Source organism: Zootermopsis nevadensis, unplaced genomic scaffold (genome assembly GCF_977971745.1).
Source record: "Zootermopsis nevadensis isolate Lab colony 2312 unplaced genomic scaffold, Znev_1.0 Znev_ptg000007l, whole genome shotgun sequence".
NCBI lineage: Eukaryota > Metazoa > Arthropoda > Insecta > Blattodea > Termopsidae > Zootermopsis > Zootermopsis nevadensis.
The window spans coordinates 4,460,120-4,480,227 of NW_028259139.1; the positions used below are offsets into that span (position 1 = coordinate 4,460,120).

General features: G+C 37.1%; 3 protein-coding genes across 4 annotated transcripts in view; 2 read left to right on the forward strand and 1 right to left on the reverse strand.

The window, feature by feature from the left end:
* The window catches only part of MED27 (mediator complex subunit 27), a 51,907-nt gene that overhangs the window by 6,479 nt on the left and 25,320 nt on the right, over positions 1 to 20,108 (forward strand). Inside the window, exon 6 of the mRNA XM_022065979.2 lies at positions 152 to 2,194. Within this exon, the coding sequence (XP_021921671.1) occupies positions 152 to 286 (135 nt within the window). The 3' untranslated portion in view covers positions 287 to 2,194. The remainder of the gene's footprint in view (positions 1 to 151; positions 2,195 to 20,108) is intronic.
* Positions 330 to 14,405, reverse strand: LOC110830716 (clavesin-2). 2 transcript variants are annotated; one of them, XM_022065976.2, is made up of 8 exons: positions 14,273 to 14,405; positions 6,038 to 6,215; positions 5,198 to 5,357; positions 4,552 to 4,613; positions 3,766 to 3,959; positions 3,335 to 3,451; positions 2,684 to 2,777; positions 330 to 1,773 (listed from the first exon to the last, which is right to left on the reverse strand). In XM_022065976.2, exons 2-8 carry the CDS (start codon positions 6,204 to 6,206, stop codon positions 1,580 to 1,582), a joined length of 990 nt encoding a protein of 329 aa, XP_021921668.1. In that variant the 5' UTR covers positions 6,207 to 6,215; positions 14,273 to 14,405; the 3' UTR covers positions 330 to 1,579. The 2 variants fall into 2 exon arrangements, with proteins under 2 accessions (XP_021921668.1, XP_087200159.1); XM_087344033.1 differs by lacking the exon at positions 14,273 to 14,405 and adding an exon at positions 6,469 to 6,665.
* The window catches only part of LOC110830722 (small ribosomal subunit protein uS7), a 50,311-nt gene continuing 32,283 nt past the window's right edge, over positions 2,081 to 20,108 (forward strand). Inside the window, exon 1 of the mRNA XM_087344037.1 lies at positions 2,081 to 2,194. The gene's annotated coding sequence lies outside the window, so the exon portion shown is untranslated. The remainder of the gene's footprint in view (positions 2,195 to 20,108) is intronic.

Here is a 20,108-nt window from a genome sequence, read left to right on the forward strand (position 1 = left end):
GATGTTTGGGAGTTATTTGTGGTGATGGTGATTGGATTGATTTGGCTGATGATAGGATCCATTTGTGGACTTAGTGGTATTGTCAGATATCTCATTGAGCAAATTTGTGCTCATTTAGTATTGATGAATTTGGTATGTTTGAAATTTTTAGACTTGGTTTCATAGTTACATCACACTGTTCAACGACCCGTGCAAGCGCTGCGGAAACCACCTCAACAGTTCCCTGCCTCCCACTTGGAGGGACCTCAGGACACTTGAGCCTTATCATGAAGAATGCAAACCATAGGCACTGTTGCATCAGAGGACACAAGCTGTGAAATTACATAATGTATGTGTAATCACATTGTTTGTATTTTATTTTATCATTACAGTAAAAATAACATCTTAATGACATAGCTTACCATTAACAGAAAATTGATACACAGAAATATAGTTATGAGTCAGGATTAATTTTATAATAAGTGTATTTCCTTTGAATTTCCTTTCAATTTTTGGAAATAATTAAATGTAGAATTCCATTTGTGTAAGCCAATGCAGGACTGCCTTTTGTACATATGTTATCCCCATTTCAGGTGCTAGGTTATAATTAAGAAAGAAGTTTTATGGGGTATGGTGGTGTAACATCTTATAAAGAGTGTAGGAAATGTTTAACAAACCCTGGTGACTATTTTTAGAAGTCTTTGTATAATATTTTGTAATAAACAAGTTGCTGAGTTTGATGCCAGTACTCCTGATATATCCATTCCTATAGCAAACAGCGGAGTCCCTATGGACATTACGGTCTGTGTTCGTACGTCACTAAACAGAATGTTCAAAATACCCTGTGACTGAAATGTGAACAAAAAGAAAATGTAAGATAATATGTGTAAAATCTTAGATTAAGCTCATATCTATGTACTTTAAATAAACATAGTGAGATAAAAATGTGAAATTGTTTCATCTCTGTTGAAAAAGAGGGAACACTGCATTGACATTTTTCTGTGGCCCTGTGCAACTAGTTACATTTTCCTCCTCTGTACAAGATAGTGGCCCACTTGATTGAACACTCATTGGTTATTATTTGAGATTATTTATAAAATCTGTAATAATAATGGAACATTATAGGATAGTAAAGGAAGATTTGAATTTGTAACACCAAAACAGTAGTTCCTCGCCAGCCATTACTTGTGTTGTCGTATTATAGTTCATATTATTTTTTAGGATTCACCATATAAATTGGTACTTCCTTGAATTAAAAGTTCTGTATATATTATGCATACTTTAAATGGAAACTGATCAGCGCATAAATTCAACTATATTACAGGAGGCAGTACAGACATATTGGAGATAAAATCCAGCTGCTACAGTGCACATTCTGCATTTACTGTTACATCTCTGTCCTAGTTCTCTTTCACCCCAATTGTGTTCCTTGTAGCATGTTCTTATAGTCTGATATGATTTCAGTTGTGAACACATTCACTGTCATTTAGTTCTTAACCAGTTGACAGAATTTCAACCTTGTAAATGGGTGAGGATTTCTCTTGAAGTGCAGTGCAGGACAAGCACAATCACAATTTTATGAGTCAGTTTCTTTGTGAGGTTAGTCAACCTCCAGTTTACGGAAGCTTCCCATGATTCCCAGCATGTCACTGTTCTTCTTGCATGTGAAACCTTCTTTCAGAGCTGATACTGCTCCTTCGCGTGCCTTTGCGCTGTACATATCGAGATGCACCTCCATCTTGTCATTAGACAGTAGTATTCCTCTGGATGCCTGTAGCTCTTTTTTCCACAGAGCTGTAGAGTCACAGTTTAATTTAAATATTAGTGACAGGAAGAAAACATTAGATTTTGATAAAGCAAGTGACATGTCTACAAAGAAAACAGTGTAAAGCACAAAGATATTTTGTTCGCAGTTGTGAATTACGATGGTTACTTCAAAAGTCATGGCAACATTATTTTACCGAATTATCGCAAGATTCGACCGGAGTTTTCAAAATTGCCGCGATAGACAGCAACGTCTGATTTCTAATGATGCCGCTAGATGATGCGGAAGTCCAAGGTCAACGAAGCGAGTCGAGGGCAAGGTCAGTGTGTTTGTAACCTTCGTCGTGAAAGAGTGTCAGCCGGCTGGAACAGCGTTCGAGGCAGAAATGCGACTGAATGTTACGCGGAGCTTGTGGAAGCTGTGACTACTTTGAAGGTTGCTAGTCTTAATGTAAGAATTCTGATTTAACTTACATTGAATTTTTAATAACAATTGAATTTTTTGAGGATTAAAGAATGAAAAAACGATCATTCCGTAATGTGCCTTTTTCTTGCCTACTATACCTACACTCACCTGATCTGACTACGCCAATCTGAGGAGTATGTTGTGCCGTTTTATATTATATTTTGAACTCTCTTCAATATAACGTGTTTGACCCTAAAAAATTGGTTGCTGTGACTTTTGAAGTAACCCTCGTATAATAGTGGCAGAATATCGAACACCAGTGTTTTCCGATGAATTAGTATTTGTGGTTGTTACCTCGCAATGACTTGAACATTGTGCTGTTTCAGAGGTTATGTAGGTCAACTTCATTTCATGAGTGATTACTATTTTAGAAATGGATTTTCATCTGATTATGTGGTTAGATGCTAGGAATATAAATTTAAGCATTTATTATTCTGTATTAATTATTAAATAGGATAAGTAAACAATTTTTACCAATCATCTCTGCCATGGGCATAACACCGCCATACTCTTTTGGCATAATTTTTGGATCCAGAATTTTTAGAGCATCTTCTATGCAGGTGTAAATCTAGAGGCAAAAAAAAGAATGGTTAATTTATTAGGTAATTTTAAGACTTGTGTTATAATAACATGTTCTACTATTGTTAACTTTCTTATTTTAAAAAAATATAGATTCAGAATTTTAAATTTTTAACTTAATTTCAAACTTTATAATATAACACATTTAAAAGATCAGTTCATAATGGAAGGAATGATCACACTCTAAATTGGTATGTGGATGTACACACACACAAGTGAACTGGGATTGAAGGTATCCTCCTTTAAGTCACATGGATTCAAATCTTTATTTTATATAGAAGTCTGTGCTGCGGTTGGAGCTAATTTTTTTGTCAGAAAATTTTAAATTACATGCGTATATTTTTCATGTTAAAATGTCCTCAGTAATTTATTTCTAAACCTGGTGATGAAATATGTAGTGTGGATATAAATTTAAACCATTATGTAGGTTCTTTTGCTGCTTCACTGTAAGGTACAAATACATACTTGTAGTAATTATACTTGAGTAAACTCAACCATTCATTCTTCTCTTATGATAAAAATTAATATTGTAAGAAAGTAGATTACCTTGATACGTTTCCTATACTTCTCTGGGATGAGTGAAAAACCAAAGTCAACAGCAAACTTAAGGGATGGATGAACATTAATGCCATGTCCCTCCTTATGACGCATTGGTAGTGTTCGCTGAAGGAATACAATGAGAGGTAGCATGAAATTGCACAGTGAGTAAATGAAAATATAGCAGTTTTATTTGATGACAGATTTGTAATTTATTTTCTAGATTCTTTTACCCAAGAGTCTCAAAATAATTTGTCAGCAGCTGTAGCGTGATAGAGGACGAGAAGTAATTTGTCCTTCGGGAGAAAGTATGGCAAACACAGCATTGATTTAAGTGAATCACTTAATTTTTTATTATTATGGTCTTGGAGTTCACACTTTGAAGCTCTGTAGCCCAAAAATCAAGGAGTCTTGCAGTTAGTTTTATTGCAGAAACTCACCTCTCCATTCTTAACGATTCGTGCAGCCTCTTTAGGTGTGAAGAGAGTGAGGTAATGAAACCCGACTCCAGCCCCATCTGCGAAGTGTATGTAGCCATGTATTTGGTTCATCTCATCCTCCATTAGGGTCTCGTAAGTGATACCATGTACGCGCAGCATATCTGCATTGGTGTATTTGTAGGGGTCAAATACCGCTACAGGAGTGTACAAGAGACAAAAGATTACAATGTATTATTTTTATACATGATATTTTTATTTTTAATACTCGTTTCAGTATAGTACAGTTAAACTTGTAGATTTCTTGATTGAAAATGGCTGGTTGTGTCTTTTTGAACCATGAAAAACCTACCATAAAGTCATTCACCTGTTTAGTTTGAAACTCGGTTATGCAACTGATTTCCAGCATACAATTTTATGTAAGACTTTTGTGTTGTAAAAGAAACTTGGGAAAAAGAATAAGTTCTGTGTGGAAAGACGACAGAGAGGAAAATACAGAAGGAATAAAAGAGAACCGTAAAGACATTGTAGGACGAAAGTTATGGAAAATTATTTTGGAAATATTCTTGTCCAGCATATTTCTTGTTTTGCATATTAAATCAGTGTATTGAATTGACATTAATGAACATACTGCACTACCTTTTATCGTGAATACTGTCTTCTGTTCGCCATTTTAAAATGTGTGAGTTGCATTTCTTTTAACTTGGTTGTGTCAGAGCAGAGTTTGTCATGTATTTGTTCAAACACCTGAAAATTGTTCTGTGGCCTTCTACTCAAATTGGTACTCACATGCAATTCCTATAATCAGTCGACGTCCAAGATGATCCCTCTGGGGCACAGGGAACAGGTAACTGTAACAATAAATTAATGGTAGTTCCCATATCTCAGTGTGTGTTATAGTATCTTGCCTCATGCGATATTTTCAATGCCAATTTCATGGACAAGTTGAATGGAACAATCTGGTATCAATCCTGGAGCTTTCTACTCACAGGTAGAGACGTAACCCAGATATGAAGGGAAGTTTAAGAATATTTTATGGAGATGGCTCTCATCCATTTGTTACATTATTAATGATACACCCAATAAAAGAACTCTGAAATACAAGTGTAAATTTCAGTGGTACTTCTGATTGCTTAGCCTGCAGTTTTGCTTGATGAATCCTTCTCAATTTTTGTACAGGAATTGTGGAATGAAATCCTTTAAGAATTTTGTGTTACGCTTGGTTTTTGTTGGAAATTTCTGATAAATTTTAATAAACATGCATTTATTCATATTGCTAAGCATAACAAGTAAGGATGTGGAAGAAACTATTTTGTCCTAATTTTAGTCACTGCCCTGACATTTGCCTAAATGGAATGAGGACATGGTCTTTGACAGTGTGTCAGCTTGTTAATGCCGGTGCTTGACATTATTTTGTAATGTGGTGAAGATATACCCATTAGAAATAAGCTCATTCATTGTGTGGTCTGTGTAGTCAAGAGTTCTGAAAGCAGGTGCAAAAGCTTGTCTCAGAAGCAGGTAACGCTCCAGGGCTTCTTGTGCCAGCATGACACTGAACTTCTTTGTTCGCAGGAATCGCAGTAAGAAACGAGCATCTGAAACAAATTATAATTAATTAATAAGCTATTCACATATTCCATTCCTTCAGAATGTGTTGCTGTGTCTTGGAATAATTAAGGACAGTAGGATTTCAGGTTCTGACGGCAGGTACGAAATCAGCCGTCTTCTAGGTCGTAGTGCCATTCAGAGAAGCTTGCTACCTTCGGCATCGGGCCTCATCACCCTGATGACGGAGGCAGCAAGGACATCATATTTAGTGACAGTTTTTTGGATGTACCAATATAATAACTAGACTACAGGCTGGACATCTGGGGTTTGATTTCTGGTAGGGCCAGATTTTCCAGCCTTGTGTCCACTCGGTATCAGGGTTCTTTAGTGGGGTTTAGTGTGTGTAGGTAACCATTCACCTCCATTTAGTGCCTAAGTGCACGTGAAGCTATATTTCACTCCCCCATATGTCTGCATGGCATGGCCCTTAAACGAAGCGCCATGGACAACTTTACCTTGTCTTTAATTTTATAAATATGCCATATACAAATCACGTTCAAGTTTGAACATTATCACCTTTTATCTTGTAAAAAGTTCTTCATAGAAATATTCTTGAATGAGAAGTAGTTCTCGTCTTAGGTGGCAGGTTTCAGAGATATTAACATTTGTTTTCTCAAACAGTTGTCCTCGTGAACCACTAAACGAGTAATCCGTGGATCATACTTACCAAGACGACAGTTGGCAATTCTCGGGTTCTTTCTGATCCAGTCCCTCATCTGCTCGAGGGACTCATCTCTGGCATGTTTTGTTTCTCGAAGTTCCTCGAAGGCCATCAGCTGTGTCTCTTGAGGTAACTTGCACTCGTACTTGTCTGGGCCGTTTACCCACTGTGGCATTTTTCTGTTCTGTAACACATGGAACAACCAATTGGTCACATCCTTTTGTGTAAAATGAATTAAGAAATCAAGCATTATTTATTATCAGTATTGAAGATTATTGAAGACTGATAAATCATTGCTTTTTTTACTTTGAAACGTGAAATTCATTTAAAAATTCAGTTCCTACCGCAAAGAAAAGTGTTTCTATCACAAATATGAATTGGTTGATGCTGTTTTTAAAACTAATCGCTTTACGTTTTGAGAATTACATGAAACTCACTTTATGGGTATAATGAAGAGTTGTTAAATGTTGAAAGTGGTACATCCAGAAGTCAGTGAAGTTTATTTAGGATTGCGTTTCTTGGCATTCATTGAGGTTGGTCTGAGCTGTTGTCTGCTTTGATATAAGTGGGTTATTTAGATTCCTTGACAGGGCTCTTCCGTCGCTGGCCAATGAGGAAATCCTTGGATAAATACCCGTGCCTCTGGCTATATTTTGACCCGGGATACAGGTGTAGGAGGCCATGATCTGTTCAAATGCAGACTTCCCACGATTATTAGCTGTTGCATGATATTCAGTCGAAAAACAAGATTTAGGATCGCATTCTATTTTGTAATTTGTGTAAAAATGTGCACTTCGGGAATTACGAATACATAATGTCTGTGGGATTTTTCGGTGGCATCGCGTACCGTAAATTCTGTTAAGAAACTTCTGTCATGGTTTTGATTAAATCTAAGATCCCTTGGCCTGATATGTCAGAGGTGCCAAAATGCTAACATAGTACCGAGAAGCTTTGTTTCTTGAAACATCGGTATTTCACGCCGTTGAAGTGTGAAATTAGTTGCGATAATTTCATTTTTCCCTTCTCAGTTTTACCTAACGAACAGTTTTTCTCTGTTATTCTTAACGGTTTCCGTTCTTCTCCGCCATAATTCAAAGTGTAGCGCGATTAGATGTCATTACGTCAACGTGCTTGTAGATGGCGTGCAGTTCGACTGAGATTTACTCCTAATTTCACTTTCAGACGGTTGTACATCCTGACTGCACGCTGATTCTTACAAATTATCTTCAAGTGAGTCTTTATATACTTTCTAATGGCTTTTATTTCCTGTTAGTAGCTACATTATAACGCAGTTTTTCCTAAAAAAAAATTGTAGGCTTACAATGTCTATGCAAGCATTTGAAAGACAAATTTTCCCCGGAAGAAACAGTGCGTTCCATTAAAATAAATATTCTTATGATTTCTTGTCATTTCTTACTGGGTTTGTGTAGGCAGTTGATAATGGACTTTAAACCGGTTGTGGTGTCTTTTGTTATATATCAACATTTCTGTGAAGAAACCAGTAAAAATAAAGTCCATAGGAATATGCTTATGTCTGGTTGCCTCTCGATGCCCTAAGAACGGGACTAAAGCTTATCATTGAAGTTCTTATTATCGGAATCAGTTTTCTCACGGCCGGCCAGCTCAGATTCCATTAAATATACGCCATTCTTTATCGAATTTCACAATGCAGTTATAACATTACCCGCCTTAATCTCAGATATCGACTGTTCTGACAGGTTTTCGTGGTTTTACTCAGTCCCTCCGGTAATTCCTTCCGCATGCTCTTCATTTCATTGTTAATTAATCTTCTATCATTCACACGTTTTTCGTATAATCTTAGCTGTGGCGTCTTAAAATTAACCACAAATGTAAAAAAAAATCACTTCATGGAATTGCTGTGCTCACAAGAATTTTATTTTTTTTGGATTACTGTCGTTTTGAAGTGTATTTGCGGTAGAAAACGTATTCTCTCTCTTGTACGTTCCATTTCTCGCATGTGTACTTTTTAAGTTTTGTTTATTTTTCTAATTTCTCCTCACTGATTGAATGAAATTGTAGAGCGGAGTGGCTGAATTAGCATTATTTCCAGGTGGTGGTACTCGTAACTAGCTGTTTCAGTTCCCATGTTGGTAATGTGTTTTGATTACGTCATCCGTATGCTAGTATCGTAAGCGGAAGGTTTGCTGTCTTCGAGCCCCTCTCCCAGATACAAACACTGATCTATGCGAACCAATTTCATTTTTTTAATTTTTGTTTGTTATTGTGGATCACGCAGAGGGCGTACGAACTAGAGAAATCGTTGTGGTATTGGACGAAAATGTTCCATCAGAGAAAGTAGAGTGAAAGTGAAATGATGACGTAATATTAGTCTATGAAGCACACTGAGGAAGCCGATGTGCGTCACGACTTACTTAATATCTCGATCGGTGTCTGTTGGGTTTTGACACATTGTGGTCATGCAGGTATTTATCGACGTTTCGGAGGAACTTACCGTGAATATTTTGTTACCTCGATAAATATCTGCTGTTGTGACATTGTCATAACGTACGTATTAATTAGTCGGTATTAAATTTGCAGTGATCTGTTCTGACGTGTATTAATGGTAAAATTTTCTTTTTTCGAGCCCAAGTTCTGCATCAGATGGGGGGTGATCGGTTAGGATCACGCTTCGGGCTTTTTACACCCCGAGAAGTTCATCTCATGGGAGAATTTGTGGGCCCCTGAGTCCGTGTCGACGATGCTGTCAGAAGGAACATACCAGTTTCACGAGAAATATAACCCGGGATAACGTACGAACACAAGAGCTATGAGACCTTGCAAATTGAGGCGACATGTTCCTCCGGAGCTTTGGTAATCAATAAAATCAGCCCTGCTGCTAGTAAAACTTGTTTTAGAACCATCAACGGGCGGTTAAATTGCAAAATATCCTACACAGTTGTCAGATTTACATGTGATTTCCTCACGAACCGGTTTTACTCCTAACGAGACGAATGATGTAACCAACTGTATGCGGAAATGCAAACGTATCTGTTACATGAAAAGCTGGAGGCTGAAGTTGTAATGGTTGGCAGTGACTGGTTATTTAATAGTTTGTAACACTGCAAAATGGACTGAGGTCAAATTTATGTAATAATTCTGTTAACGAGTCTTCGTCTATGTCTTGCCGCGCACAGATACTGTTTGCTATAAAAGGCTTTGTAAAGTAGTGGTTTTATTTGAAATGGTACGTTAAAAATTAAGCATCAACGACTAAATCCAAACATTGCGTAACTTATAATAACGCACCAATCAAATACGTAACAGACAAGGAGCTCTGAAGAACTCGTGAATTTTCTATTGCACAGAGTTCTGGTCCTGCAGATCTGGTGTTGCTGATGTTATGTTTTATTGTTTAAAGTTTTTTTCTCCAAAAATAGTACGCAGTTTAGTTATTGGTTCGTGCGTAGATGGTCATAAGATCGAATCGCACTCCGATAACTTTTTATTATTTATTGAATATCTGAATATGTTATATAAATTATTATTATTAACGTCTTAAGTACATATTCTTTCCACATGACATTTATAGTATATAGGTTAATACCGACATTTCGCACATTCGCCATGTTTATGAATATTTACTTATAAACAATAGTCATATATTGTTTGTAGGTACCATACGCTTATGATCTGTGTAACATGCAGAATTTGACGTAAGTAGCTCCACTCTTATAACAGTTATGTCTATCAGGCTATAAACGAAATACATTTTTTTAAAACGATCGCCATGTTTTACATTTTATGGAAATGCCTTATTGAAAATTTCAGATTTTTTTCGAATAATTGTTCCCAGCTCCGAGAGCCAGTCATGCAACTCGTAATATCAGCCTTGATGGTGGTGACAGTTTCCGATACTTGATATAACACGCGCTGAACAAACGCCATGGTAATTTCCCAGTTGTTAGGTTCTACGGCGAGACCCACATTTTAAATCGTAACGGCACCCAACAGTTCCTCTGGAAACGCGGTATAAGCTTAGTAGTAACAACCCCTTACTGTAGCAGAAACTTCTTTGACACGCCTGTAATGCGTGCAGTCTACATCCTGCGTTCGCAGAATGTTATCTTCTCTTTTGGATCGCATTTCGACAGATTTCAGCCAGAGATATTTATGATGAACATTGTCATCTTTTATTTATATTTAACGTCACGTAAACTAACATTTCTAGAGGAAAAAAATGTACTGCGAATTTATAATATTTATGTACATGTGCTGAGGACGAAAATTGTTGTCTTGAACATGATGTGGCCTTTGGCTGAGATAAGAAGGCGTTAGTGTTTTATTGTGATGTGGAATTCGTGTGAGTTAGTGAAGCCCACGCAGATTCCTTTGCAGCATGCAGGAGAAGTGGGTTAGCGTGGTTTAAAGTTTGTAATTAGAAGGTGGGTGGGATGAAGAGATGATTTGTGACGTCGTCTGTGTAGAGGAGTGTTATGCAACCGGTGTGCCGCGAATTTTTATAAGAAATTGCATATTCGCACGTTAGAATTAGAAGGCAATTTTCATCTGTCATCGTTAATAGTTCTTTCCATCATATGTAATGTTCTGTTTTCTTATGCATATTTATGGTCATGTATAGTTTTGTACCCTATTTTTAGTGATGCGAAATACTGTGGTGTGCCGTCATGCGTCTGAAAGTTAGGGCGTACCACAGGTGAAAAAAAGTTTGGTAACGGTGAAACAGAGGGGAAGAGAATGTTGCTATATATTGTATTAAAATATTTCGTGACCAGGAAGTAGAGAGAACAATTTTGTGGTAGTGAATGACTTATTATTTACGATAATGTAGCTTATAAGCTAATGATAAGCTGTACTAATATTGTAGAATTAAGGAATATAGAACAGTACTTGTATAAATCTTGATGTAAATAAAATAAGAAGACTGAAATGACAAAAAGTGAGATTTGGTAAGGGTGGGGTAGCCTTCTAGTTATGAGAATAAAGTATTTAGCAAGAGATAGCGCCATTGGACTGAGGTCAGCAAAAACCCGATACTCTTTTGTATAAATAACTCGATAAATGAATGTATTCAGGAAAACATTAAACTTAAGACAGGAAATATCAGTGGACCTTCTAATATATCGCTTTCATGGTAATAGCATTCCATTGGGTAGTGAGATATTTCGGTCTAAAATACAATACGTTCCAAATTTACCTTTCGACATTCAGTCAAACGCCATTTGCTAGAGTGAGGTAGCAAGTTTCTGTGACAGGTGTTACATACGTATGTACGTCTGTTGTGGTAATATGGTTAGCCTCCAGCCTGTTTTCAAACTCCTGTAAAACTATATAACATATTCACATTTGCGGATACAGCGAAGTCCCCGGCTGGATTTCGATTTGTCGTATCATCCGTGTGAAATTCAGTTTGTCACTACCACCAAAGTAACCTTACAGAGATGTGTAATGGTCCAGGTCTTTTTTAAACGTTGTGTAACAAATTAATTGACTTTTGGCTTTATATATATTTGCCAAACACACTTTTAATAAAAAAAATGTTACCATCACAGACGCATTTGAGCATATTCATGACATAATCAGCGCTTAATCTCGCTATAAAAGGGAAAATTATCATCGTCACTGACAACCCGGTGAGATTGAAGCCAATCATCAAGCTTCTGGTTATTAAAAAAAGTACTTTTGATTCGTTACCTAATATGTAAGGCTGGAATTAGTTGTCAAAGCGATCCACACGCGTGAAACTCGATACAGTTTGCAGTTTTGCAGAAAGTTCTATTTGACAATACGATTGTGCGTGGGCACTGGCTTTCGTTGTCCTAATCGTCTCTGATATAATCGCTTTACAGTTATGTGGCTAAGATACGTAATATTTGTCCGTTCATATACTGGTTTGCCTTTTACAGATGCTAAAATCTATCACTGCTGTTTTCTCAGAAGCCAGTTCTTTCCTCAGAATGATTCCTGGAGTAAACAATTAGAATATATGTTCAAAATATCCTCCTGATGCTTCATTAAAGATTTTAAAATTGTTTTTGGGGTGTTGGTGAACGTGCGTACTGGTTTTTGTAGTAGGTCTTTGTGACGTCACGTCTTGTTGTTATTAATCGTCCTAACACACTTATGTTGAGAGCTCTATAGCCGTAGCTTTGACATCTTAATAGTACGTGCTTCGCGTTTACGTAATGTTAAGCAGACAAACGTTCCACTCTATGAAAGTATTCAAAAAGGTCACGCATAGAATGAGGTCGTCTGAAGAATGTACAGTGCTGTAGGCGATATGAAAATTTCTCATCTTTATCTATTCGATATCCCGATTGAAGATTTACTTTATAGTTCTTAATTATTCGGTTTTTGTCCGTCTAATCACAATTCATATTTAAAATTTACAATTAAGATAATTAAAATATCATTTTATGTTCCTCATCGAACAATCGATTTACAATTGGAACATCTTTTTACAACATGTTTCGGTTTCTATATAAGCCATCTTCAGGTGTAAAAGTTAAAATTATAAACTTAAAACTTAATTACAATTTCTTATATGCAACTATAGTTCTAATGAATATTAAAATATAACAGTTCAGGTTTCGATTCCGGATACAGATTTGAATTTCTCATATTTATTATGACAAGAAGACCTCTGGGCCCTACCTGCGTCTTAGACAAACGTATCAGTGAATTTGTTCTTCTCAGAGTAAAAGTGGCTGGAGCGTGAAGCTGACCATTTATCTTTATCTCGTACCGAGGTTAATGTTTAGAATTTTACCTGCGCCTTTCAACTCTCCTTATACGCTTTAACGACGTGTGATTAGCCACTATTTACTCTACCTGTAGCCCACTATTTGTGTATTTAGTGATCAATTTTCTCAATTATTTATTTTAATCCGTCTGATCACAATATTTAAAATTTCTTATAATTAAGATAATAAAATATCATTCATGTTCCATATCGATTGATCGATTTACATGTAAATGTTCCGAAATGTAAATCGATTAATCGATATGGAACATGAATGATATTTTATTATCTTAATTATAAGAAATTTTAAATATTGTGATCAGACGGATTAAAATAAATAATTATTATAATATTCACAATATGACGCAATTACACTATCTGATCAATTTTCTGATTAATTAGTCACTTGTGATGATTAATCGGATGAAAATATTACTCTTTGAAGTAGAAATAGTTCACACAAAAAATTGTATTGGTTTCGATTAGTAATCCGATTCGACACTTGGTCCGCTTTGAATATCGATTCACATATTCTTAGAGGGCTGTTACCGCGTTGTATCAAAGCTGCCTGGAGAGAAATGTGTTACGAAGCTTCAACGCACTTGCAGTAACACTATTGCACGTCGGTAAACAACAGTATCTGTAGTACTTCCGTGGCGGCACGTGTTTACAGAATTATTTTTTAGTGTTCGTACTCTTTGTTGTTACAAGATTTACAGAATTATCTTCGCACTGTTTATATTGTGAAGGGATCAAACAAGAATTGTATACAATATTTTCATTGGAAACCTCCATCGAAAGCGATAACTTAATAAATCGAGATATATCTACCAAATAAGTTGTGATTTTATTTAATTATAAATATTCTTGTTTACAAGAACGATTAACAATAACTGTGATATATATATATATATATATATAGCACTATAGCTCAGGCGGCTAGAGTCGAACTTCTCATCATGGAAACCCGAGTTTAATTAAGGATTACTTCAAGCCAGATTTTAGGTGGACGAAATGACAGTTTAGCGTGTTTTTATCTCACAGTCCTCTGCTAATAATAATTACTCCATTGCTTAATACTCATCACTGACCGAACTATGGGGTTTACGATAGCCTTGACCAAGGAACACATTATCACTCCCTCGATACTAAATTTGAGTCTTCATCTCTGACCGGACACTTGGCTGGCCTCCGTGTTTGAAAATGTTTATTAAACTTATAAGAGGTGTCGCTTGTAATTACATTTGTCATACGCTTTTCCAACTGCGTATGTGGAATAAGACTGGAACGTAAACTTTACATTTAGGCGCGTATCTACTGAGAAGTTTAAAAAATACACCCCTGCAGTTAAGACGCGGCTTTTAAAATTTACGTGTGATACAAAGCCGTGCTGTTAATTATGGATCTTTCAGTCCGCTTTTACTTTTCAGAGGATCGTAATCTATTCTGGTAACACGTTCTTCAATCATTGACCTACGTTCTGAACGTCTTATAGCCGGATCCCTTAGACTCGTACTTACCTTACGTGCTACTTTGCTGTTAGTATGACAACGGCCTGTTGGCTGGGTGAGTGTAGTCTGGGTCAGTCTCAGATGGAATGCTGGTAACGGTGTTTGTGATTCAACAACTCACTTCTTTTCTTCGGTATCACCACGCCTCAAGGGGCCGGTCCATTGCAGTGAATACATTCTCCATTGGTCCTCACTTTCCCTTAATTCTGCGGGGTAAAATAATTTCTGTGGCAAGGAAAAGTCAGTAAAAGAAAACAAGAGAATAAAGGTTATGTCATATCATCTCAACGTGCAAGGCTTTTTGACATCAACCACAAGGTTTAAATTACGTAATTATGAATTGTAAGACATCGGTTGTTTTTACCATCAGTTTAGTACTAAAGTAAACTGGTAAGTCCCTCGTTTGACTCCAGGAACTGGCTTTTGTGAATGAAATATTTTTATTTTGGACGCTGTCTAAACAGTACTAGAATAATTAAGATGGTGTGGAAAAACAAACGTAATGAAACATCACCAAAATACTACAGAAATCATAATTGAGTTTTAAGTTCTTAGATATATTTTACACCTGATGATGGTTTTATAAAAACCGAAACATGTTGTGTAAATGTTCCGAAATGTAAATCGATCAATCGATATGGAACATCAATTATATTTTATTATCTTAATTATAAGAAAATTTTAAATATTGTGATCAGACGGATTAAAATAAATAATTGTTAGAATAATTAACTAAATTAACCAACTAACCAATTAATATTCTCGTCCATTCATTCAGATTCTGCCTGATATTAGTACCCATATATTTTCACTGGACTCTAATTGTGATCCAATTTACTCGAATCAACATCGTACCACTCTGTTCGAAAAATAACCCATAACCGTTACGAGCCAAGATTATCACAGAATTATTGGTTGTTAAAAGGTTAAATTCTTCTAAAACGCAATTTCATTAATAGTTTTTTTTTATATGCGTTTCTCATACAATCCGGTGTAGACTGTGTGCGGGGTTTGAAAATACAGATTCTGGTCTTCGACATTATGTCGCCGTTGGAAGTTTTATGTCTTCTGAAGAATCTGTCGCTTACGTCTACAGGATAATCTGTAAATAGTTTCCGACCAGTTCATCATCTGTCGAAATATATTTTTTTAAATGTGTCTTAGGCATTTATAATTTAGTCTGGTAGTCCATTTTCTCATATTTATACCAGAATGGAAAAGATCGGTTTTAGTACTGAATGTGGGTACAACATTTCAACAAAACCAATTTGTAAAGAGTCATATTATTATACAAAAGATGAGTATGAAGATTTCTGTCTTCTGGGTTGTTGCGCTGTGTAGTCTGGTCGATGTTAACCAACGTTTCGGAGGTCATACTGCCTCCGTCATCAGGGCGATGAGTATGAAGATTTCCGTCTTCTGGGTTGTTGCCCTGTGTAGTCTGGCCGATGTTAACCAACGTTTCAGAGGTCATACTGCCTCCATCATCAGGGCGATGAGTATGAAGATTTCTGTCTTCTGGGTTGTTGTGCTGTGTAGTCTGGTCGATGTTAACCAACGTTTCAGAGGTCATACTGCCTCCATCATCAGGGCGATGAGTATGAAGATTTCTGTCTTCTGGGTTGTTGCGCTGTGTAGTCTGGTCGATGTTTACCAACGTTTCAGAGGTCATACTGCCTCCGTCATCAGGGCGATGAGTATGAAGATTTCTGTCTTCTGGGTTGTTGTGCTGTGTAGTCTGGTCGATGTTAACCAACGTTTCAGAGGTCATACTGCCTCCATCATCAGGGCGATGAGTATGAAGATTTCTGTCTTCTGGGTTGTTGCGCTGTGTAGTCTGGTCGATGTTAACCAACGTTTCAGAGGTCATACTGCCCTGATGACGGAGGCAGTATGACCTCTGAAACGTTGGTAAACATCGACCAGACTACACAGCGCAGTTACCCAGAAGACAGAAATCTTCATACTCACCGCTGTGAGAACCTCAAGTCTTACAAAAGATGGGCAGTTTACATATAATAGGCACATAGGCAGAACTAATCACAATTACGATAGGGGTCAGTAATATAATGTCTTTTGAAACTATGGTGAACTTACGTTCCATAGTTCACAGTGTAATTAAATGAGATTGGGATGTTGACTACAGATGCAGGTTGTACAAATATTTGTACACAGGCAGACCGGGCTAAGAAATCCAAATAAAACCCCACTGCCTCCTTCTGACATATTTCCTTGCCTGCTATTTAAATATTAATTCTCACATGTTAGTGCATGGGTGACCATCTTACATTAACATTTGCCAAACATTGTTACTACGTTACGGTTTGCTCCTTAATTGCGTAAGGGAGGTACAGCTATAGTCCACGACTGTAATCTTGAGACCTGCAAGGTATGCAGGAAGTCCGTAGAGTTAAAGGCAGACGCCATCTTTCCTCCTTCACCCCGCAAGTCTCAAGATTACAGTCGTGCACTGTAGACGTAACTGATTAACTGAATGTAACAGTGTACTTTTTGAGAAGCAAACAGTCGTTCGGCTAGTGCAAATATTACATTTTCTTATGAAATTTAGAAGTTTCTTATCTTATTTACAATAGCCCGCCATTGGTCCACATACTGAGATAAATTAATCCAGTACACACCCTCCCGACCTGAGATCTCACCCTCCTTGATTTTGTGATCCTAATATTTGATGACGAACACAAATTGTGAAGCTCCTTGTCATGTAATTATCTCTATCCTCCTATTAGATCCAAATATTCTCCTCAGAATCCTCTTATCAAAAACCTAGAATCTGTGCTAGGGACTAATTAATCCTTTGAAGCTAAAGTTCGTCTTGATAATATTTAAATATTCATTCCGTACGTAAAAGAAAACACAGAACGTAACGGTTACATACATCAGTTGGCTAATGCTGCTTAAATAAATAATCGTTGTCTGGTGTTTTTCTCGCCCTAGCGTGAGCGAAAGGGGAAAATATACAAAAACAAAATTTTGAAGCCGTAAGAAGTATAAGGAAGTCGGAATTTGTAGTTGTGGACGTTACGATCATAAATAGTTCACTGCATTGTATAACTGCCTGTTTATAACTATGTCTAGCCACTGTGTGCAGACGAAAGCATTTAAAAGAAAGTAAGTGTCACAAGTACTTTTTAAGAACCTGATATTTCTTTCTTTCTTAACTGGAGGAGACAGCTCCAGTGCTTAAAGGGAAGTGCCATTAGTTGTGCAACCAAACTTCACTCTTGCGTCTTATTTACTTATACATTACAGCCCACTCATAACGGAGTCTGTCATGCAGCTCTGCCTGGCGAGAGAAAAACAAAATTCCGAGCCAAAGGGATGATTATAATAAAGGGCTAATTATATGTATGAATTAATGTTCATACACTGTCTTATTGAGGTTTTTGTTGGTACACAAGCTCATTTAAATACACAGGAATTACGCTGAATATTTCAGTATCTCTCTGTCGCTGTAAAAAAATGAGCGTGTCTGATAATCAACTCACCCTGTCGGTAAAATTCAGAAGTATTGTGTGTTAAATACGTGGTTACTGCCGTGTTTCAGGACGGTAACTTGTCTAAAGACGAATTTAGAAGCAGCGGGTTTATTTAACTAGGTCTCTATATGTTGAACAATACAGTAAAGGTAATTATTATGAATATAATTTTAATATTTTGGTTAATAAGGTATATTGATTAAGTCGAGAAGATTGAGATGGACCGGGCATGTAGCGCGCATGGATGGGACAAGAGGTGTGCACCGGGTACTGGTTGGGAAACCTGAAGGGAAGAGACCGCTGGGGAGACCTAGACGTAGATGGGAGGATAATGTAAGGCGGGATCTATGGGAGATTGGAGTTGAAGGAGACTGGATTTTGTTGGCCTAGGACAGGGTCCGGTGGAGGGCTTTGGTTAATTCGGTGATGAACCTTCGGGTTCGGTAAGCCATCTAGTTAGTTAGTTAAGGTAGTATATTTGCGTCATATTGTGAATTAGGTTAATATTTTAATATTTTCAATTTGTAAATCGATTATCCGATGCGGAACGTGAAATGATATTTTAAATATTTTATATTTTTTATCTTATTAAAATTGTGATTTGACGGAAAATATTAAAATATTTGGTTAATAATATAATATTTTGAGTCTGGTCTCATAAATAAATAGAATTTCCAAAATCACGATTACACTCAAAGCCTGTTTATCACAGTCTTTTTTGTTGTTATGTTTTCACATTTGTCATGTTTTAGTCGAGAAATAACATTGCGGTACAAAACACGAAGGACAGACAGCGAGAGAGAGAACTTTCACTGATTACCAGCTGAAGTTGACGCGCCGGACTAGCACCGAATGTAACCTACATCTCGAGGAGGAATTTCCTTGTTTGGTTTCGTTTAGTTAACATCACTCATGGTGCACAGAGCTTTGAAATCGTACTTTTTTCAAAGCGAATTGATGAGGTGGAAACGACATGAATATCACTAAAGACAATCCTGAAATGTATGGTAAAATATCTTCGAGAAATGTGCATCAGATAACGAGGACACTTGATAACTGTGCTGACGGCACGGCACAGCTTTGCACTATGCGCGATCACTGCGTCGATTGCTGAGTTTTGTAGTCCTAGCGGCACAGCCGTCAAACATCATCACTGTAGATGAAGCATTTTAATGATTGTTATTATTATTTAGTGTTCTGTCTGACGACAGGTCCATATGAACAGGATCCTTCCATCCTTTTCTCGGACTGGGACCTGTTCATATACGTTCTTGGCAGATGATCCAGAAGTGGTTTGCCATTGCCTTCTTCTGTGTGTGAATGGAGTAATTGTTGGGATGCCACGGAGGAAAACTCCGTGTTGCCTAGACCACGGCCTTGCCCAACACAAGTTATAAATTCGGGCACCGCCGGGAATCGAACCCGAGACATTTGTGAAGTAACCACTGAGTTAAATAAAATCACAAAGAATGTATTTTAAAAATTCGTCAAGGTTTCCACATCTAATGTTGTGTGTTAGAATGCATAGCCCCGCATACATAAACAGCATTAATCGTTATTACTTTCAACAGTAACAGCCAAGCAAATTATGTACCACCATTATGCCTCTGTTATTATAAGGAAGTGTCAAAGACTTGTTAAACCAAACACATGCTCTTATGTTATAAATGCAAGTGACATCTGTTGAGTTATTTGAAGTAGGTAACTGTAAAATGACGCAATAATTTAAAGAAGAAGCCATGATTCAGCTAAGTCATTATGCAAGTGTGATGAAAGGAGTAAAAGTTAGGTTAGGTTCACGTTATGTTGAGTGAAGACCGAGTACGTGGATGGATGGGAATGAGTGGACGAGAAAATCGATGGATGGTTAGGAAGATAAATGAATGGGACGATAGAGGTGATATTTGAGAGGTTTTCATGGCGAGGAAGATGTCATGTTTAGATTCTTGGTTGTGACTCGTAGATCAACGCTTAACATATTGTCTCCATCTTCAGGGCTGAAGAGGTTATGGAAATTTGATTGGACGTGTAGGTGGGTGGATAGGTTTCTGTGTGATCCATTCCAAAACTATAAAATAATATCGTACTTCTTTTATTATGAGACCAGCCAGGAGTAGGGTTGGAGAGCTGTTTCCGATACTCGCCACAGAAAACAAAAAGTGAACGGCCAGCCGACGGCTGTTGACTTCAATTATCATAATTATAGTGACAGTGGTGCCAGTTTCAGTAGGAGAAACTGTCTCACCTCATTTCCGGTAAGGTAATTTTTTCTTTATGAATCGTGTAACGCCTCGAACACAGTGACGTTTCATAATTCGATATGAGGTTCGTAGTGTCACTCGGCAGAA

Excerpts from the sequence above, each read along its gene's own strand:
- LOC110830716 (XM_087344033.1), bottom strand. The coding sequence starts at position 6,513 with ATGTACCACTTTCAACATTTAACAACTCTTCATTATACCCATAAA. Across the intron at positions 5,358-6,037 it reads AATTGCCAACTGTCGTCTTG|ATGCTCGTTTCTTACTGCGA; the intron begins GTAAGTATGATC and ends AATTTGTTTCAG. Across the intron at positions 3,452-3,765 it reads GAATCGTTAAGAATGGAGAG|CGAACACTACCAATGCGTCA; the intron begins GTGAGTTTCTGC and ends GTATTCCTTCAG.